Raw genomic sequence first — 23481 nt, 5'->3', positions numbered from 1 at the left:
ATAAACTGATATTCACATATTATTTGAAAAGGAAGAAGAGGAAACTGAAATCAGAGAGACCAAACTGAAGGCCTTTTGACAACGTAGGTTTGAATGATAGCAACAGGGAAAAGGAAGAAGAAAGAGAAGGAAAGGACCATAACTTCCAAACTTGGGAGACAAATAAAACTGTTATTAAGAAAAAGCATTTTCTAAGATGAAGGGAAGAAAGGGGATAATTAGGTGTAATGAGTTTGAATAAGGCCTTCCAAGTAAATATTGTACCTAAATCATTTCACAATTTAATCTTGGGAAAGAGGTCCAACTAAGGACAGACTATGGTTTAGAACAGATAAAGACTGAATTTTTACCCTAGATTATTTCCTTTTTCTCTTTTCTAATTTTTGAGCAGAGAAAAGTTTTACTGCAGGGCCAAGCAAGGAGAATGGGTGGCTTGTGCTCAAAAACCTGAACCCATATATTAAAAAATATAAAAACCTAAGTCAGAAACCTCTATGACACTGAACAGAGAAACTGTACAAGTAACACAAATAAATTACCACTGTGTGTGTGTGTGTATGTTAGTTGCTCAGTCATGTCTGACTCTCTGTGACCACATGGTCGCATTCCTTCTCCAGAATTACCACCATATTTCAAGGTTTTTTTTTTTTACTCTACATAACCTCCCTTGCCAATCACATATATCTTTCAAAATATGTGAGAAAGGAATTGAAATGTGAGAAAACTTTAAATTTAAATTTATGGATGCTTCAATAATTCCCAAAATATACATACAACATATAACAGTATACACACAATCTCAACAATCTTTAAAATGAATAAGCTCTATAAAATTAGGGTTTTCCAGGTGGCTCACTGGTAAAGAATCCACCTACCAATGCAGGAGACAAGGCTTTGATCCCTGAGTTGGGAAGATCCCCAGGAGTAGAAAATGGCAACCCACTCCAGTACTCTTGCCTGGAGAATTCCATGGACAAAGGAGCCTGGGGAGTTACAGCCTGGGAGTCAAAAAGAGTAAGACATAACAGAGCACAGATGCACATGCACACTATAAAATTAATTTGAATATAATATTGAATACAGTATAAAAATATAAATACAAATATAACGCAGGAGACACAGGAGGAAAGGATTCAATCCCTGGGTCGGGAAGATCCCCTGGAGGAGGAAATGGGAACCCACTCCAGAATTCTTGCCTGGAAAATTTCATGGACAGAGGACCCTGGTGAGCTACAGTCCATGGGGTTATAAAGAGTTGGACATGACTGAGAGACTGAGCAAGGATACAAAGTTAGAAATCAGAAAGTGAACAAAACTAAATTATTCTAAAAAAGACTCTTGCCTGATTGTTTAAATTTGATATCTTAAAAATACATAAGGAAAAAGGGTATAAGAAACTTTTTCAAAAATATTTCTCCTACCTTAAAATACATTTATAATGTCAAAAGTGTGTCTACTAAACCTCTGCTTCTGACCCTGAAGCCATAATAGGGATCATATGTGTCCTTCTAACTAGAAAATCAGACAAAACATATGAAATAGACAGACTTCATTCAATAGCCAGCATAAGACTGTAATCCTGAGAAAAAGACACAAATTAGGTGCCTCCAATGAATCCCTAGAGATACTCTTCAGGCCACAGCACAGAGAAGAGGAACCCAAAGAGAATCAAAATTCTTACAAAGTTGAGGAGACAAAGTTAGAGGTTCATGGAGGCGAGGAAAGCTTGAATATGCAGTACCGGATGCAAAAAGGAGAGAGACACAGAGAGAATGCCAGAGGCCCATAGGGCCCTGACCCTACAAGAGCATTAGCCTACAGATGCCTGAGAGGGCTACCAAGGCCAACGAAAGAACCTCGGAAAAGAGGAAGCCACACAGTTCCTGGCACTCACAGAGGGGAGAGTAAGTCAGCTCCCACCAGCCACAGTGAGGCCATCAGGAAAAGTCTCAGAAGGTAACGTCAAGAGTTGGGCCAAATCAGCCCTAAAAAGAAGGCGACTCTAGACTTGCACTAGCAAGGTTTTAACGATGCTGCAGAAGGATTAAAACAATCTAAACTAACAACAGTGTCCCAGAACAAAGTCCTACAATATTTGAACTACAATATCCAACTTCCAAAGATGTAAAACTCACAGTGTTTAAAAAAAACAAATATGATCAGCATGGAAATAAGCATAAAACTATGGCTCATAACCAGAAGAAATTACCAAACAATAAAAACAGACCTAGAGATGACAGTTGATAGAATTAGCAAACAGTTCTAACATTAAGTAACAATGTTAAACTGTATGTTCAAGCAGATATAGGAAAACATGAAGAAGGAAGAAAAAGGAAGCCATAAAAAAATTAACTTCTAGAGATAAAAAATATAATAATCAAAAGTAAAAACTTTGACGTAAAGAAAGATTTTCACATTAGGTAAAAAGGAAATCTGAATAAAGTATGGACTTTAGTTAAACCTAACGTGTCAATATAGGTTCATTAATGGTTAAAAATGTATTATACTAATGTAGACACTAACCAGGTAATGCTGCTGCTGCTGCTGCTGCTGTTAAGTCACTTCAGTCGTGTCCGACTCTGCGTGACCCCATAGACAGCAGCCCACCAGGCTCCGCTGTCCCCGGAATTCTCCAAGCAAGAATACTGGAGTGGGTTGCCATTTCCTCCTCCAGTGCATGAAAGTGAAAAGTGAAAGTGAAGTCGCTCAGTCGTGTCCGACTCTTCGCGACCCCATGGGCTGCAGCCTACCAGGCTCCTCCATCCATGGGGTTTCCCAGGCAAGAGTATTGGAGTGGGGTGCCATTGCCTTCTCCAACCAGGTATTGGGTATACTGAAATTCTCCGAACTATTTTCTCAGTTTTCTGTAAATCTAAAACTGTTCTAAAATTAAAGATTTATTTTAAAAATATCAAGCCACAGTCTGGGAGAAAAATCTTATAAAACATAAAGGTAAAGGACTTGTATCCAGTACATAAAAAAAAAAAATCATACAACACAGTAAAACAATCCAAAGTTTTTAATGGGCAAACAGCTTAATGTAAAGATTGCAAATAATACATGAAAAGATGCATAATAGCATTAGTCATTAGGGAATGCAAACTAAAACCACAAAATACCACTAAAATGGTTAAATTTAAAAGGCCAACAATAGTGAGTTTTGGCAAGAATGTAGAGCAACTGTAACCCTCATACATTGCTAGTGAGAATAAAAATAGCAAAGAGTTTGGCAGTTTCTTTAAAGTTAAGCATACATTTACCATAGATCCAGCAATTCTACTCTTAACTATTTATCCAAGAAAAATGAAAGCATATGTCCACATAAAGACTTAAATGAAAATGTTCATATCAGCTTTAATCAGAACAGCCAAACACAGGAAACAACACAAATGCTCATCAACTGGTAAAGGGATACACAAACTGTGATATATCAATACAATGAAATTCTGTTCAGCAATAAAAGGAACAAATTCCTAATACAGCCAACAATATGGAGGGATCTCAAAAGCATTATACTAAGTGAAAGAAGCCACTCACAAAAGGCCACCTAATGTATGATTCTATTTATACCAAATCCTAGAAAAGGCCAAATTGGGATTAAAAGCAGAGATAGTAATTGCCAGGGGCCACTGAGAGGAGGGGAATCCACTACAGATAGATGTTATGAGAGAACTTCGCGGGCAATGGAGATGTTTTACGTCAAGACTGTATTGATAGTTTCATTGGTAGCTATTTTTGTCAAAACTCATCAAACTGTACACTTAAAAAATTGGTGAGTTTTGTTGTATGCATATTACAATGAAACTGACAAAAATGTGTACCTATCATTCAGTATAAACTGATCACCCCATATACTAACTTTCCCCTTATAATGTACAAAGGCTTTCTACATGGTCATTTGTTGTTGATTTTCTGCGCTGAATCACTTTATACAACTAGCAATCATTATATCCAATCAGTAGCTAGAGATCCTTTTAAAATACTGTTATTCCCCTATTCAAAAACCTACAATGTCCTGTCACACTTTAGAATAAAATCTGGTCTTACTTTCCAAGATTTACAAGGACCTGCATGACCCAGGCTTTCTCCCTCTCCTCTTACTGTGTACCACACAACCACAGAACCTCCTTGTAACTCCCAGAGCACAGAAGGAACACTCCCACCTGAAGGCTTTTACATTTTGAAATGCTGAGCTTAGGGAGCGATTATAGCAAGGGAAGAATCAACAAATAAAGACTGCATATATGTGTGTATAGAAACATATACATGTACCATTTGTACACAGTAAAAATAGCTGATACCCCATGTGATAAGTATTAGAAAGAAGAATAAAATGGGTTGGGGTACTTCCCCTTCAAATCCAAGACTCCCTTCCCCAACCTCTCTGCATGGCTTTCTCCCCTATTTCGTTTATGAGACATCTTCTGGGCAGGTGAAGTTGCTCAGTCATGTCCGACTCTTTGCAACCCCGTGGACTGTAGCCTACCATGTCCCTCCGTCCATGGAATTTTCCAGGCTAGAGTACTGGAGTGGGTTGCCATTTCCTTCTCCAGGGGATCTTCCTGACCCAGGGACTGAACCCAGGTCTCTAACATTGCAGGCAGACGCTTTACCGTCTAAGCCACCAGGGAAGCCCATGCAAATCTGGGCAGGTAAGTCCCCACAAACCTGACTTGGCATTTCCCTAACCTGACCCAACAATTTTTTCTCTATCTGATTTTTCTTTATGGTACTTTTTACTTCTTGACATTATACACAATTGTCTAATTCTCCCCATAGAATGGAAGCCCCATAAATACAACAGTTTGTCTTTTTAGGTGTGTTATCCCAATGTCGAAAGTAATACTTGGCAAACAGTAGATACTCAATAAATATTTGCAGAATGAATAGGAGTTAATTATAAACATAAATAAATAGAATAACTGATCACTGTGAACTATAATCCCTTAAGGAAGCTGATACTTACTCATTTTTGCAGGTTACTCTATAGAGAAATGCCAAAAAAAATGTCATAGAGTGTTAAGAATCCAACCTTTTCACAGTTGAAACAAGAGAAGTGAAATAACTTCAGGAAATAGAATTTCAGCTCCTAAAAGATAACATTTAAAAGCAAAATATTTTTCAAACTTACTTCCAACTTTCAAAGGAGACAAAGCTATAAAAAGCAAGATCCCTTTGACTGCTTAACCCAGCAGAGAGAGGACGAGAAGGCCAAGAGGCAAGTCAGGAGCTACACCCCACCATGACATGGAAACCCTTCTGAGTAATGAAATCTGGAAACACCAAGCCAAGGCAAAGATCTGCAAAGCATTACTCTTTCACTATAAACCACAACCTGTATTACCCATTTAATGTCCTTTGCTGAAAGCATAAAATAAGAACTGTTTGCAAGACTATGGGGTACACTCTACCTCTGGGGATCTATTATAAGACCTCTATTAACAGTTCTCACAGATGCAAACAATTTAGTTTTCAAATGCTGTACAAAAGCTAGACTGGAACATTATAAAATAATTTTTATATAAAATGATTTATGTTTGTCCAATTTCCAATCTTCCTTTAAGGAGACGTTAGACATTTACAGGAAATTACTAATATGTTAGTATTCATACCCTGTAATCCAAGGGCAAATTCAACAGTAGAATGAAACTGTGTGATAATACACTTTCTTATTCAAAATTAAGTTATGCTAAGACATCAAAATTATTTTTATTACATCCTTCATTAGTAAGCAGGTAGTTTTACTAGTCTAATGCCGATGAGAAATAAAAAAGATGAAACAGCTTTTTAAACAAACTATTTCTTGAATCTTTTTTAAATAGAATAGTAAAAATGGGATGTATACTATGTTGTTATAGTGTTTTTCAACCTAACACTAGTAAAATTTGTACAGTAAGCCTACCCTACCTGACACTATCCTAAAAATTATAAATTCCTTGGTATTTCATCAATTATCATTATTTACAGAATGACTGGAAGCCAATGAAAAATGTATTACAAAAAAATCATTTGAGGATATTTTTATTAAGCAGCCAATTAAGCTCAAATTTTCAAGACTGATTGTTGAAGGATTTCCAATTTGGATTCCTCTGTGGTGGTATGGGCTAAGATTCATTCATTCATCCAACAAATATTTATTGTTCTTTTATGTGCCAGGCAAATCTTGCTGTAAAGAGTCAGCTCTGTTATATAGTTCAGGCTTTGCAGGCCACACAGACAATTCTACGACTACTCAACTCTGCCTCTAGAGCATGAAAAGCAGCCAGAGAAAATATACAAACGAATGAGCTTGGCTGTGTTCCAGTAAAACTTCATTATAAACACTGAAATTTGAATTTCATATAATTTTCTGGTGTCAGGAAATATTATTCTTCTTCTGACTTCATTTCAACCATTAAAAAAAAAAAAAAAAAACATTCTCAGTTTTCAGACCATTCAAAACCAGGCAACAGTCCAGATTTGGCTTTCAGGTCATGGTTTATTAATCCTTGACCTAACCCATGGTGATACGGCAGTGAGCATAACAGAAAAATATCCTTGCCCAGATGGAGCCTCATTCTAGCTGAGACAGACAATAAGAAACTAAATAAACTAGATGGCATATGAGCAGTAAACATGATGAACAAAAACAAAACAGGACAAGAGATAGGAAATACTTGGTGGAGCAATTACAATTTATTTTTCAAGTGTTCATTTTGATGTAATTTCAGACTGACAAATAGGTAACAGCAATACAGTATCAAGAATACATGAAAAACTCCTATAATTTTCAATAACATTAACCAAAAAACAACCAAATTATAAAATGTGCAAAGGACTTAAATAGACTTCAATAGACATTTATATGAAGATACACAAATGGTTGGCAAGCACATAAAAAGATATTCAACATCATTATTCAGAGAAAAAATCATAATCACAATGAGGTACCACTTTGTACCCATGAGGATGGTTATAATCACAAAAACAAAAAATACAGTACATTGCTGTGGGCAGTGTAAAATGGTTCCGCTGTCATGGAAACAGTTTGGTGATTTCACAAAAAGCTAAATACAGAATTAGTGTACGACTCGATAACTTGACAAATACACACTTGTATGGGAATGTTCACAGTAACACTGTTCACTATTCATAGCCAACACTTTTTACAGCAAAAGAGTGGAAACCACTCAAATGTCCATCAATGGATGAATGGATAAACAAATCGTGGTGTATACATGAATAATGCTGAATAATATTGCACAAAGATGAATGACATACTGATATGATACATGCCACAATGTGGAAGAACATTGACAACGTTATGCTATGTGAAAGAAGATCCAAAAAGCCCCATATTGTATGATTCCATTTACATGAAATATCCAGAAAAGGTAAATCCAGAGAGTCAATGGAGACTGGTGGTTGCCACAGGATGGGAAGGAGGGAATACAGAGTAATTGCTTAATGGGTACAAGGTTCCCTTTGGGGAGAGAAAAATATTTCGAAACAAGACAGACGTGGTGGTAGCACAATATTATAAATGTTTAAATGCCACTGAATTATTTAGTTTAAAATGACTAATTTTATGTTCTATGAATTTCACCTCAATTAAACAAAAAAAGCAGACACAAAGCATACATACTGCATGATTCCATTTCAAAAAGGTTTTACCCTATAGTTCTCCATGAGAGAGCAGACAGACTGAAAACCACAATCACAGAAAACTAACCAATCTAATCACATGAACCACAACCTTCTTTAACTCAATGAAACTTTGAGCCATGCTGTGTAGGGCCACCCAAGACGGACGGGTCATGGTGGAGAGTTCTGACAAAATGTGGTCTACTGGAGAAGGGAATGGCAAACCACTTCAGTATTCTTGCCTTGAGAACCCCATGAACAGTATGAAAAGGCAAAAAGATAGGACACTGAAAGATGAACTCCCCAGGTCAGTAGGTGCCCAGTATGCTACTGGAGATCAGTGGAGAAATAACTCCAGAAAAAATGAAGAGATGGAGCCGAAGCAAAAACACCACCCCATCGTGGATGTGACTGGTGATGGAAGCAAGGTCCAATGCTGTAAAGAGCAATATTGCATAGGAACCTGGAATGTTAGGTCCATGAATCAAGGCAAATTGGAAGTGGTCAAACAGGAGATGGCAAGAGTGAACGTCGACATTTTAGGAATCCGCGAACTAAAATGGACTGGAATGGGTGAACTTAACACAGATGACCATTATATCTACTACTGTGGGCAGGAATCCTTTAGAAGAAATGGAGTAGCCATCATGGTCAACAAAAGAATCCGAAATGCAGTACTTGGATGCAATCTCAAAAATGACAGAATGATCTCTGTTCATTTCCAAGGCAAACCATTCAATATCATGGTAATCCAAGTCTATGCCCCAACCAGTAATGCTGAAGAAGCTGAAGCTGAACAGTTCTATGAAGACCTACAAGACCTTCTAGAATTAACACCCAAACAAGATATCCTTTTCATTATAGGGGACTGGAATGCAAAAGTAGGAAGTCAAGAAATACCTGGAGTAACAGGCAAATTTGGCCTTGGAGTACAGAATGAAGCAGGACAAAGGCTAATAGAGGTTTGCCAAGGGAATGCACTGGTCATAGCAAACACCCTCTTCCAACAACACAAGAGAAGACTCTACACATGGACATCACCAGATAGTCAACACCAAAATCAGATTGATTATATTCTTTGCAGCCAAAGATGGAGAAGCTCTATACAGTCAGCAAAAACAAGACCGGGAGCAGACTGTGGCTCAGATCATGAACTCCTTATTGCCAAATTCAGATTTAAACTGAAGAAAGAAGGGAAAACCACCAGACCATTCAGATATGACATAAATCAAATCCCTTACAACTATACAGTGGAAGTGAGAAATAGATTTAAGGGATTAGATCTGAAAGACAGAGTGCCTGATGAACTATGGGCGCAGGTTCGTGACATTGTACAGGAGACAGGGATCAAGACCATCCCCAAAGAAAAGAAATGCAAAAAAGCAAAATGGCTGTCTGAGGAGGCCTTAGAAATAGCTGGGAAAAGAAGAGAAGCGAAAAGCATAGGAGAAAAGGAAAGATACACCCATTTGAATGCAGAGTTCCAAAGAATAGCAAGGAGAGATAAGAAAGTCTGCCTCAGTGATCAATACAAAGAAATAGAGGAAAACAACTGAAAGGCAAAGCCTAGAGATCTCTTCAAGAAAATCAGAGATACCGAGGGAACATTTCATGCAAAGATGGGCTCAATAAAGGACAGAAATGGTATGGACCAAACAGAAGCAGAAGATATTAAGAAGAGGTGGCAAGAATACACAGAAGAACTGTACAAAAAAGATCTTCACGACCCAGATAATCACGATGGTGTGATCACTCACCTAGAGCCAGACATCCTGGAATGTGAAGTCAAGTGGGCCTTAGGAAGCATCACTACGAACAAAGCTAGTGGAGGTGATGGAATTCCAGTTGAGCTATTTCAAATCCTGAATGATGATGCTGTGGAAGTGCTGCACTCAATATGCCAGCAAATCTGGAAAACGCAGCAGTGGCCACAAGACTGAAAAAGGTCAGTTTTCATTCCAGTCTCAAAGAAAGGCAATGCCAAATAATGCTCAAACTACCGCACGATTGCACTCATCTCACATGCTAGTAAAGTAATGCCCCAAATTCTGCAAGCCAGGCTTCAACAGTACATGAATCATGAATTTCTAGATGTTCAAGCTGGTTTCAGAAAAGGCAGAGGACCCAGAGATCAAATTGCCAACATCTGCGGGATCATCGAAAAAGCAAGAGAGTACCAGAAAAACATCTATTTCTGCTTTATTGACTATGCCAAAGCCTTTGACTGTGTGGATCACAATAAACTGTGGAAAATTTTGAAAGAGATGGGAATACCAGACCACCTGACTTGCCTTTTGAGAAATCTGTATGCAGGTCGGGAAGCAACAGTTAGAACTGGACATGGAACAACAGACTGGTTCCAAATAGGAAAAGGAGTACATCAAGGCTGTATATTGTCACCCTGCTTATTTAACTTATATGCAGAGTACATCATGAGAAACGCTGGGCTGGAAGAAACATAAGCTGGAATCAAGATTGCTGGGAGAAATATCAATAACCTCAGAAATGCAGATGACACCACACTTATGGCAGAAAGAGAAGAAGAACTAAAGAGCCTCCTGATGACAGTGAAAGACGAGAGTGAAAAAGGTGGTTTAAAGCTCAACATTCAGAAAACTAACATCATGGCATCCGGTCCCATCACTTCATGGAAAATGGACGGGGAAACAGTAGAAACAATGGCAGACTTTATTTTGGGGGGGGGCTCCCAAATCACTGCAGATGGTGACTGCATCCATGAAATTAAAAGACGCTTACTCCTTGGAGGAAAAGTTATGATCAACCTAGAAAGCATATTAAAGCAGAGACATTACTTTGCCAACAAAGGTCTGTCTAGTCAAGGCTATGGTTTATCTAGTAGGCATGTATGGATGTGAGAGTTGGACTATAAAGAAAGCTGAGTGCAGAAGAACTGATGCTCTTGAACTGCGGTGTTGGAGAAGACTCTTGAGAGTACCCTCGACAGCAAGGAGATGCAACCAGTCCATCCTAAAGGAGATGAGTCCTGCGTGTTCATTGGAAGGACTGATCCTGAAGCTCCAATACTTTGGCCACCTGATGTGAAGAGCTGACTCATTTGAAAAGACCCTGATGCTGGGAAAAACTGAAGGCGGGAGGCGAAGGGGATGACAGAGGATGAGATGGTTGGATGGCATCACCGACTCAGTGGACACGAGTTTGAGTAAACTCCGGGAGTTGGTGATGGACAGGGAGGCCTGGCGTGAAGCAGTCCATCGGGTCACAAAGAGTCAGACATGACTGAACGTCTGAACTGATTGACTGGAAGGGGGCAGAAGGGGCTTTCTGAAGGGCCACAAATGTGTTTCTTGATCTGGGTGCTGGTTCACTCTGAAAATTCAAGGAGATGCTCCTGTACCATAAATGTGTATGCTTTTCTATATGTATACTATACTCTAATAAAAAGTTTTGAAACTATTAATATAACATAATTTTTTAAAATAAAAGATTAACCGCAAGTTTTTTAGAAACAGTTATCACTTGGGTGGAGGATCCAAGGGATCTCTCCATATTGTTTCTTACAACTGCATGTGAATCTACAATTATTTCAAAATTAACTTTTTTGTCTAAATCAGAAAAATGAACATTTCCAGAGTCCTAGCCCCAAAGATTCTGACTTAGGTCATGTGAGGTGAAGAGAGAAACTCTTCTTTTTTTTTTAACAAGCTACCTCAAGTGAATCCGATCCAGCCGGACCATGGCCCTCACCTTGAGAAACTCTAACCTGGATGAACTGCACGGGCAGCTTAACTTCACTTTATCCTCGAACCCCACGTTGAAGAGGTTTGTAAAGGTATCTATGAGCAACAGTACAGAGAACATGGAGAGAAAGAAAGTAAAACTGAATCATGAGAGCCTACAAAAGCTAACCACTCTGGAAAGTGGGATTCAACCTCTACTAGAGAGAAATGAAATGAATCAGAAAAAGATTAATAAAAAAAAAAAAAAGATTAATAAAATGTGACAGAGTCACAGATAAAAGGATGTACAAAGGCTTCTGGGTAATCATCACAGATGCAACCACAAATATTATGCACAAACTAGTGATTTATCTTAGTGTGCTTTCCATCCAGAAGTAGTGGACTCAAGATTGGAAGCTAACTATCCTTTAAGTTCAGAAATGGGTGCAATATGCTTGTACTTATGGTCACTTCTGGTACATTCTTCACTGCAAACACTGAAAATAATATTTTACTTCAGGCACTAGAAGTAAATGAAGGATTTAGCCAGGTCACAGAGTATTTTGACCTGCTTCAGCTCCAGCTCAAACTCTTTGGAGTGATGCATTAATACTTTGGTTCTGGTTCAAACTGCTTCTATGGGAAATTTTTTGAAAAGTCTTTAGCTTGAAGTTCATTTTCAAAGTAATAAGTTAATACCTTAGTCCAATTTCAATTTTAAAAAATCAAATCAAAGCTCATTCCAGTCTTATTGTTGGTAAAAATCCCTGTTGTGAAAATTTGCAACCTGGAGCAAAAAACTTAGGCCAATTAAATCATCAGTTCATTTTCTCGGGCCTTCCAATGAGACAAAAGTTGGCATATCTGTCCAGGCCTTATTTTCAGCTGTACCTTGAGCTGAAATATAGTCTTAGTTACACAGCTTCCTATACTCAAAAAGGGGAAGTTGTCACTCTGCTTTGGCAGACTGCACCCCTGAAAGAATACATGTCCCATGTGACCAGATCTCATTTTTTGTTTCAAAAGAAATTAGAAATCCAGATTTTTATGAGTCTCCTGATTTTAAATGTTTGCAACAAATTCCAGTTTTTAAGAACTAGTCTATGGGCCAATCAACATACATCTGTAAACCATCTCTTCTGGAACCTCACTTTGTAAAGGTTAATAAGGTCTCATGCTTCTCCAGATGCAAAGTCTTCAGTTTTCCCCACAATAGAGATTTCAGGCAAAGCAGCTCTTGGACACAAATGCCAGTCCCAACAACAAATCATGATTTCATTCCCATGCCTCACTGGATATTGAAAATACTGAATATTTGTACTTCTTGCTACTTACAAATGATAAACACAGAAGTTGTTGTTCAGTCGCTCAGTCGCATCCAACTCTTTGTGACCCCATGGACTGCAGCACGCCAGGCTTCTCTATCCTTCACCATCTCCTGGAGTTTGTGCTCAAACTCATGTCCATTGAATCCGTGAAATACACAAGTAGACTATTTAATCTGTGCTGCAGACTAACTACCCTGCATCAAAGCACTTTACTAAGAGCTAGGTTAGAAGTCAGAAATGCCACATATCTTCTGATTGTGATAATTAGAATCTATAATGCTTTTTTGCATCTCAAAAATGAGACATAAGCTTTCTACCCAGAATCCACAGGAATGATGAGATATCATAATATTTTTCTCAAGACTATCTTGATCACTATCAGTATAAACAACTTCATCTACAATTTTACACAATGGTGAACTGTCATTGTCAAAATGATGAAAGAAAAACATGGTATTCTCTTTGGAATTAGTAATCTGGAGCAAAACAAACCAAAAAAACTCCAAGTGAAAGTATTAGTCATTCAGTCATGTTCAACTCTATGCGACTCCATGAACTGCAGCCCATCAGGCTCCTCAGTTCATGGAATCCTCCAAGTAAGAGTACTGGAGTGAGTTACCATTCCCTTTTCCATGGGATCTTCCCAACACAGGGATCGAACCCAGGTCTCCCGCGTTGGAGGCAGATTCTTTACCATCTGAGCCACCAGGGAAGCCCCACAGAAATCAGCAGACATATTTGAAAGTTCATTTTCAGGTCACTGAAAATAAAACCCAGAAAAACCTATTTTGCTTCATATGTTGAAAACAAAGAGATTACTCCTGTAGTGGTGTACCTGTTCTGAGAGTTACTCTCTAAAACAGGGTCATATAAGAATATTTTCACTCAAATACTAGCCATAAACAATTAAGACATGATTTACTGAGATACATGCTATTGTTTATATTTAGGTTTTTGGTCAATTAATACTAAATATATTAATAAAGACTGGAAAGTTTAAGAATTAATGAACTCTAACCATTACATTTCAGCAGAGTTAGTCAGAAAACATTTTTACTAGGCCCAAATGAACTATCTTTCATTCATTAATACAGAACCACAGGGCATACTTAGACATCAGAGGCTCAATTATCTAAAAAAGAGTTCCTAGGGAAACAAAAAAACTTTCCATTTTCATTCTGTAACTGTTCCTTTACAACAGAAAGTATTCTTTCCTTTTTGGCATTCTCTTTTCTCTCTACCTCAGGACATATTTACAGATGCACTGGCTGCTTTACAGACATGCTAAAAGTTCGTGCTGTGGTTGATCAAAGTTGGAATGTCTGAGGAAATTACTCAACTGAGACAGCCCGGAATTGTATCTAGCCAAAGAGTTACAGTGCTCCACTTTTAACATGTGTTAAAGTAATATTTTAGCCCTCCTGGATGTAAGTTAAGAGAACATTTGTTTGCATCACAGTCTGTGAACAGTTGAGTCAAATATACTATGCTGAAGACCCAGTTTGAGCATCTGTGACAGTTCAGTTTCTTAACTGCTCAATTACACACAAAAAAACACATACTTTATATTTTTTAAAGAAAACTAACTCACAACAGCCTATGTATTAGGAACTGAGACTTTTGAACGATCTTCTTGAAGCATCTAAGCTCTTCTAGGAAAGTCAGAATAAATGCATCAAATGTTTCTTTTGTTCATTTGAGCATTGGTTGATCTGGTACACAATATTCTGTCAAAAATAGAACCAGGTTTTTCCTATAATTTATTATTAGAAGTATCTTAATAAAAAAGCACTGCCCATCTGTATTCAACTCCTTTCCATTATTAATCTGCCTAATTTGCAAATAAACAGATAACATAATTAAGCGGAAAAATGACATCACAGCAGTTTATTTTCATGGGTTTTTTAATTGCAAGCCACTGAATTCTGGTACAAACAGTTACTTGTCAAACATAACACAAATCTCTACAATAAAATATTGGCTTCAACAGACTTGCACATCTGAAATAGTTTAAAACTTTGTTTTAGTTGGAGTCTTTACAATATCCAGGAAGAGGTTAGCACACCCGGTACCTGAAATTGTCCTTTCCACATGAGCTACAATAGAAAAGACAAATGGAACTGTTTCTCTGGTAAAGCCAACTTTGGCATCTCCTTAGATTTCCCCACAACCTAAACAATAATACCTTTTAACCATGTTGATGATGATGTGAAAATATCACTCAAAAAGAACCTAACAGACCACAAAATTGTAATAATGTAAACCATCCTTCTGTCAAATGTGAAGTGAGGACACGGCAGATTGGAGGGCGAGGAAGTGTCACTAACTTGTAAGTAGGAACTTATAACTATGCTTTTAATTTAAAAGATGTCCAGCCCACTAGAAAATGTTAACATCTGCACACACTTCCAAAAGAGGAAAACAAAAATAAGTTCCCCACTCGGAATTTTCTGAGAAGCCTAGTAAGTGCTGTAGTGTTGATACCCTGTGCTATATGCATGGCATACACTGTCGGGAAGTGTGATTACCATGCAGGATGCTGGACCCTGAGTGGGAATGACTGCCAGTAAAAACTCGCTGCCAGTGGGGATGGCCAAAGCACCGCTCTCAACTGGGAGGCCTAGTATTCAATTTTAAGCTATTCGCTCCGCTACAGTGAGATGTAATCCTTCATTATTCTAACAGTCAAAGTCTGCTATACATATAAAAATTAGATGGCAGGTATACTGAGAGAATGAATGGGAGGAAAAAACAGAAGTAATGCTTTGTTCCTCTCTGTAGCAGGGTTTAGGCCATGATCTTGATAAGATTCCTAAAAATTATACAACAAATTTCTTTCTCATTCCTTTCCAGATTCTGAATAAAGTCCATCTTTGAGAGATAGATTAAAAACTTAAAATCCAAGGCAGTCTTTCAGACTGACCTTCATGATTATCAGCCTGTGATTTTGCTGAACACAGAAAAACCTTCTTAAGCCTAGCCCTTCATTACCAAAAGAAAAAAACAATAGATGTTAAATAATAAAATTGATGCCCCCAAATGATACAGATCCAAACACACACACATACCACATGTGCACATCACAGACACATACAAAATGATTCAATAATCACAGTACTATAAATGCAAGGGCCAATGAATCTAATATCTCTATTAATTTAAAGGAAGACATTTTATCCTCAACTCAAAAGTCTAAATTGCTGCCACATAACCAAAACACAAATTATCACCAATTCCATCATATTACCAAGTGTAGCTTTTAGTAGTTCAAAACCGAATTCTAAAATGTAGTATATTCTTAGAGAGTAATAACTCCCAGAGTAAAACAAGGACTCATATATAAAGCTACAAGCTCCTTAGAAACTGCTAAGTCTGGTCTTGGACCGTATTTTCTACCACATTCAGCCAAGATGAATTCATGTGATAAGGTGCACATAGCTCATCAAGAAATGGCTAGAAAAAAGGTGAAACTGTTTTCATGTTCCCATCAGTACAAAGCTCTGTAACACAACAAGCGCTGTACTTAAAAGTTTTGACTCAGTCGAAAACTAATACACAGTTTTGAGGCTGTGTAAAAATTAACCTGAAATGTAATCATTGATTCAGTTTTCTTTTTATTCTGAAAAAATTAAAAGAAGAAAAAAATCACTGCTTTTCCTTAATTAAGCAGATACTTTGTGCTAAAGAGCACATTTAATGTCTAGGGTCTTAGAGAAAGAACAGATGCACCTAATGTGTAAACACAAACAGTAAGTTACAAGTTGCCCCTTATTACTAAAGGCAAGAATCAGCATCAATACTCAAAAAAAGTGTTTTAGAAAGAGTGTAACTTACTTTTACTGTCCCAGGCTAACTGGGCTGTGTCTGGTGCTTCTTTGTCTGCACTTGGCCACCCACAGCCTGTCTTCTAATTAAAGCAATGCTCTAGCAGCAGAACAAGCAAACAAGTTGCCTCCCATCTGTGTACAGCTCTTCAGGACACATTTGCCTTGGTCAGAAGGTGGAAATTCTTGGGAGAGGTGATTTTCTCTGCCTCTTCACAAGAAGAACATGGACACTTGGCTGGATGCAACTCCATGAAGTGTAACTGTGTGTGTACACCTCAAAAAATAAAACAAAAAATGCAGAGAAACATAAAGACTCTATAAGCAGATGGAATACACAGAAATACTGAAGCACCCCTGGAAATACTCTAAACAGACAGCAAAGTAGGGTCTTTGACTGAAATCATCAATGATAACCAAGTTGAAAAAAAATAAAGGTACAAAGAGCATCTGAAGTCAAAATCCAAATTTCATGCAATGAAAACATTTTAAGTACTACAAAGCAGAAAAGGCAAAACTCCTTGCTTCACATACATAAAAACAGGACCTCCCCCACTCCCCATTACAGAGAATAAAATATATGGCCAATGGAAGAGAAAAATGAGACTTTCAGGAGGTGTGGGTCTAAAGTTGGACTCCTCAGTCACACAATTAAGGGCATTTGTTGTATCTGTGAGCTAGATGCATGGAGCTATCTGTCCAGCGTGTTCAGCCACATAGGGGAGTGAGGGGGAGAAGGAAGCAAGGAGCTACTGAAATCCTCAGCTCCCTTCTGCTTATGAAAAGATCATTTCTTCAAAACAAAAAATGTGCAGAAGAACAGAGATGCTCACTTATTTTAAATTACTGGTGACCTCGCAAATAAACATTAATGACAGTAAAGCAGCTGCCCCTACATTTTTGCAACAAAGACTAAACACTGAAGTGGGGTAGGGAGCAGGTGTGGTTAAGCTTCTAATCACAAAGAAACCCTAAAAGTGAATTTGCTACAGGCTTGGTGAGAGAAAGGGGGATATATCAGACCTTCCCGGTATTCCCTCCCATCTGCCCATGTGCCAGCAGCAAGCCACACCGTCTTCATGACCACGAAGCAGCCCAAGGACTTAGAGGCCTTCGGGGCTCTCTGTCCCTTTGAAGCACACACACAATTCCAGCTAGAAGAATAAGGCCAAAGGAAGGACGTATGGCCTAATCCTGCAGCTGCACAGAGCCCTGGGCTGTGGTCCACCAACCACAGGGAGGACATTCCGGAGATCCTTGCTTTTTAGACATGCATGCAGAGCTGGCTCTACGGCTCAGGATGTAGAGGTCAGATAAATGCATAAAAGCATTATATATACTCATATAAATGTACAATAATGCACATATCTCTTTTTTTTCCCCTCACACCCCAAACTATCAGCTGTCTGGATAAGAAGTTACTTCTATAAAGGATTTACCAAGGTTTACAAGCAAGCACTACATTGGATTATATCGAGATCCAAAGACAATGGTCCATTTTAAGCAGACAGCTGTGAGCAATATAATCTGCTCTTTAAATGCTAAAGCATCTGGACAATCAACAAGCTTCAACCATGAAGTACCACCTCCTCTGACCATAGGAAGACATAAAGAATGAATCAACTCAACAAAAGATGTCCACTTAGAATAATCTAAGTTCAGCAAAACATTTTTAACAAGGAGGCCTGTACAATTTACCTTTCTTCATATGAAATTCAAAGGCTATACTTATCACTATGGTTAATGCACAGTATTCTGCTTACCAAAATAATCAGTTTTCAAAACAAATTAACCAAAATCTCTCAAAACATACACCCAGCCAACCAGATTTGTTAGTTTCCTCACAAGACTACAAGTAACCTCTCATCAGTCTGTCAGTCATATTTCACCTATTATTCCTTATCAGAACTTTTTAAACCTCATCTTTATACTTTCAAAAGAAATCTTTTGATGTGCAAAGAGTGCTTCAGTAAGCATTTTATGAGCTCATTTTCTATCAGAATCAATGAAACACTCTTTACTTAAGCAGAGGCATCATGATTCACCCAGATCTAAATCCAATTTTCTCACAGCAAATATTTGTATCAGAAGCTATACATGTGAAATGTACAAATTATGTACAAACTATGGTCTAAAATTTAAAATCCACTGTCGCTATCCAAACCAAAACTATTTCAAAAGCAGGCATGAAAGCAACTGTCTTCCAAATGCACAGCCCAGACATGAACATCAAGTTGCTGCAGAAATTTATCTTCTCTGCTAGGAGGGAAACCAGCGTTGTACTACCCAATGGATAGGAGTCACTCTCCCATCAGTTGCAAAAAGAATCTCTAAAAAACAATGAATAATGAAACAATGGGGTCAAATCACTTTAACAATAAATTATTAAATATGATCTATAAAACTGACCTCTTCATTTCCTTCACCACATTGTGAAGACAAGCAAAATGCACTCTGGCATCCACATCTCATTTTCACCTTCACACTACAGAACACCGCTCATACGAGTGGCCACCTTCCCTCCCAAAACCCAGAAGGGAGAAGCTAGTCAGTTTCATAGGTAGGAACTTACACACTCACCCTCCCAGCCCTCTGGAGCTTGGCAGTTGTCTGTCCTAGTGAGTGAGAAAAATGAAACCACACAAGGGAACAGGATTCCAAGAAAAGCTCAAAAATGATTTGTTGAGGTGGCCTGTATAAATTACAGAGACCACCAAAACCCAACTTTTTTTATTATAAATTTTATTTCACATTGTCTCTTTCTCCTCTGTGGCATCAAGTTGAGGTCAATGTACTTTTCACTATTTGGGTAAGTGCAAATTTTCATATTTTTCAAAATACGAGGCCAGATATCCCTTCTGGCCAATAAGGACCATTAAACTATTTCAATCCACAGTTAGCCAAGTCCTCAGGGAACTCAAACCAAGTGTAGCCACCTGCCTAAGTAATACTGTAACAAGCAAGTTTAAAAAGTATGGTTTTTTTTAAGTCAAAAAATATATCCCAAAGTCAAAAGACAAAGGTATGATGGTTGCCCATATTTGTTTGATAATTAGGACAAAACTCAGCTCTGCTAAATAGATTGAATAAAACTAAGGATAAGTGGTTACTCTCAAATTAAACATAACAGTATAAGTGAGATTCTGGAACTTTTCAGTTGACTGAAAGGACTCAATATTGTTACTCTTATTTTTCTAAGTACAGAAAATATAAGAATCCAATTTTTATATATCCTTCCATTGATTCAAACTATTAGAATATGTCTTCAATTAAACTCTTTATTTGAAGACCACCCTGTTCAAAGATGACGAATCACAATTATGCAAGGTGACAGCAACAGCAGGAGGCCATATATGCATGACTTCCAACATAATTCTTAAGATTCAGGAAAATTCTTCCAGTTAGTGGAGGCTTAACCTTTAAACTACTAACATATATTTCAATCAAAGATTCCACGTAAAAATGAATTTTTAAAGATAATTCATTGAAATTCTTCCCCAAACTTAATAATTAAAGGGAGGAAAATACACTCAACTCACTCAGGCCACAGTCCAATCAAAATAATAGAACACATTTGTTTTTTAAAAAACCTTCATATTCACACTCTTAAAAACCACAGGTCATCATTCAAAACTATAAAGCTCACTCACACGTAACTCATCCCAAAATGTATTTTAAATCATTTTTAAGTATACATAAGTAAACTCTTTTAAAGTAGGATTGATTCATCATGGGGGAAAAAAATGTAACGAAATATTCAGCATGATATAAGTAGGACTTGAGAAAATTAAAGTTATTCTAAGATGAAAATAAAAAGGAAAACTTGATTTTACTCAATTTTGTATTCATAGTTGCCCTTAAGGTATACACCCAGCTATTCATTAATCTTTCCCCAGGCCCACACTGGCTCCACGCACCTGTAACCTCAGGACAGGACATTGTCTTCTACACAAAGAAGCATTTGCAATTAATAACTGAATTAAGTTAGATGAAGCTTTCTTTGTGTATGTGTTTTGAGTAAAGATAAGATTTGGTGGTAACCACATCAACCTTCTTCCTGGCATCACTTTTCCCCTTTTATCCACAACATATAATTAACCTTCCTTTGACAATGTAAAGAGTTACCACAAATATTCACTTCACATATATCATTTCCAAAGCACCTCACAATAGTCATAATTTATAATAGTTATGAGTAGCTTACCACGTGCCTCATACTGTTCTAAGTGATTATCATACGTTAAGTCTGTTAACCTTAACAATTCTGTAAAGTAGAAATTATCATCCCCATATCATAAATGTGTAAACTGAGCCAAGGAGAGGCTGAGAGGTGCCCAGGGCTTTGTGGCTACCGAGTGATACAGAGCTAGTGTAAGATCAATCAGTCTCAATAGAAAGGGACCACATGCCCCCAGTCAGATGCCTCAGGCAACAAACTACAGTGCCCACCGTCTATATTCACCTTCCTTGACTACATACCCTAGGACCAAGCTCAAAGTGTTAACAAGAGAGCGTACAATCTACAGAGCATGATCCAAAGCTCAACTCTGCAATGAATCAGGGAAACAAGGCTAGCACTTCTGGTAAACTCTGGGCAATCTTCACAAGTAAAAAGCAAGGCCTGGCATGACAGAGTAGGTGCTCCTACTAGTAGGAGCCTAATCCAGTCAACAGGGGACAGTCTTCTCTACCACCTCCTCCCTCATACTCATCTTTGTTGTATCTTTAAGTCTTATTTGATTCCCCTAGTAATCTTCTCAAGTGAAAAACTATTCACTCACTGTCCTCTAAACTTACTTACTCTAATCTATCTTCTAAAAATTTGAGAAAAGAAGTCAGCCTTCTGAAGCCCTCAATATCTCCTGGATAAACTTATCCTTGGGGTCTAGATTAAGAGAATTGAGAGACCCTCATTCTGAAGTAGCAAGGATTACAGTGAACTTGAGAACCTCCTCACTGAATTTCTCAATACCCACAGCTAAGTGAAGACCAACCTAACAATCACACTGGACAAGACAGACCTAACAGAGCACAGCTTCAGTATAGATATCCAACTGATACGTTTGTGAGGAAACTTCTCCTTAAACTTGGGATACTTCTAGACAGTTGGAATTTTTTGTTTTCTAAACAACAGAATATATATTACTTTGAGAAGGTGTTAACTTCAGGAATTTTTCTTCTGAAAATATTAACGAAATTCAAGCATCAAACCACCAGTAACTTGTATTCATGAATCTCACAAAACCAGGGGAAAAAATAAAATTTAACCAACTTATTTATATTACTCAGAGAAGTCTCCAATAAGAACAACCTAACAAGATCCCAAGCTGCTTTTCATTCTTCATTGTTAATACTGTTGGGAAACTCTGGTCATGTCATTGATGGCTGACTAAACAACAGTTTCACGTCATTTTAGAATAACGAACACAAACTCACAACTACTTTGAATGAAAAAAATAGAGAAAAGAAATACCTCAAGCTCCACCAGGGCTGCAGTCACTGCATCTGTCGCAAGAGCACCAGCCTGTAACTTTTCAATTGCCTATGAAACCAAGGGGCAAGAATATTCATTGTAAAACCACAACTTCTCAAACACATCCAGAAACTTTTCAAAGGCTTAAAGAAGTGTAGGAGACACTCAGAGTTAACAAAAATTGATCATTAGAGTTCCATTCTATACTTAAAGAAAAAAACTACTTAGATTTTAAAGTAAGCAATTATTCAGGATAACTTATGATATATCTCATTTATTATTATTCAATTTGAGACAATGAACAAAATTTAGCCACTAAACACAAAGTGCAAGGAATTTAGTAAGTGAAAGGGCTTCATTCATCAAAGGGCAATTCATATAGCCTGCGAAATTATATATATTCCATTTTGAAATTTGAATTCATATTTTATATAGACTAAGCTAATAATTTCTTATTCCACCGTTACTACTCTCCTTGTGTGTGTTAGGTGCTCAGCCGTGTCCAACCGTTTGCAAACCCATCAACTGTAGCCCACCAGGCTCCTCTATCCATGGAATTCTCCAGGCAAGAATACTGGAGTGGGTAGCCATTCCCTTCTCCAGGGGGACTTCCTGACCCAAGGATCAAACCCAGGACTCCCACATTGCAGACAGATTCTTTACTGTCTGAGCCACTAGGGAAGTCCCTGCTACTCTCTCTACTCCAACTATAAAAAATAGTGACTCAGTCACAGAGGCATTTCAGAATTCTTAGATGGAAGCATACTTTTGACAACAGCATTTGTGATTCTATAAGGTATTTTACATTGAGATTAAACATATAATATTATTTTGTAATATAATCTATAGAGAGTAAAGGTCACAAAATCACCTTGCTTCTTCGGTATAAATAAGACAGGAAAGGAAAAGAAGGAAGACGGACTTTTAAATGAATTATTGAAGCTTCAACTTAGTCAACAAAGACCAAAAACTAAGAACTGTATTCCTCATGAAACTTTTGAGAAGTTCATTTATTGTATACATTGAGGAGTCTGGTTACACACTCTTAATGTATTATATACAGAACTATATTTCTATAAAGGTAATCCATTTCTTTTCAGATAACAAAAAGATTTCACACTTTGAAAAATAAGATTAAAAATATAAAATAGCTTAAAGAATATTTACCTTTATTATAATTTTTGAAAAGACAATGAAATCACTGTAACAAAATATTCTCATTCATTTATGATATTTCATTCATAAGAAAAACCTTGGATATCTAATTAAGTATAATCTTCTTTAAACGGTAATAAATATAAATGAAAAGAGCAAGAAAGACCCCTATTTACTTGATACACAATGTCCACTTAACATTCTATTTGCATAAAAGGTAATGGAAGGTTTGCCTACAAGAGTATATAGTCAGGATCAAAATAAAACCAAACAATATTTCTTCTGAGTCCATTCCTGCCTCCACATTAAGTATTCAACAATTTAGCAAAACCTCAAAAACCAAAGATGAAAAAAAAGCACAAATGAGTACAAAGGCAAAG

General features: G+C 37.5%; 1 protein-coding gene across 27 annotated transcripts in view; it reads right to left on the bottom strand.

The window, feature by feature from the left end:
* The window catches only part of TASP1 (taspase 1), a 253393-nt gene that overhangs the window by 214374 nt on the left and 15538 nt on the right, over positions 1-23481 (bottom strand). For 26 of the 27 annotated variants that reach the window (XR_014073024.1, XR_014073023.1, XR_014073014.1 and 23 more), the window contains one exon: positions 21947-22015. Coding sequence is in view for 15 of the 27 variants with exons in the window: in XM_081556535.1 (XP_081412661.1) it covers positions 21947-22015 (69 nt within the window). In the remaining 12 variants the exon portion in view is untranslated. Of the gene's footprint in view, positions 1-16483; positions 16719-21946; positions 22016-23481 lie in introns of those variants that run through there. The other variant, XM_081556547.1, reaches the window with a different exon arrangement.

Source organism: Giraffa tippelskirchi, chromosome 13 (assembly GCF_054371585.1).
Source record: "Giraffa tippelskirchi isolate mGirTip1 chromosome 13, T2T-mGirTip1v1.2.pri, whole genome shotgun sequence".
NCBI lineage: Eukaryota > Metazoa > Chordata > Mammalia > Artiodactyla > Giraffidae > Giraffa > Giraffa tippelskirchi.
This window is presented reverse-complemented; position numbering and strand designations above follow the sequence as displayed.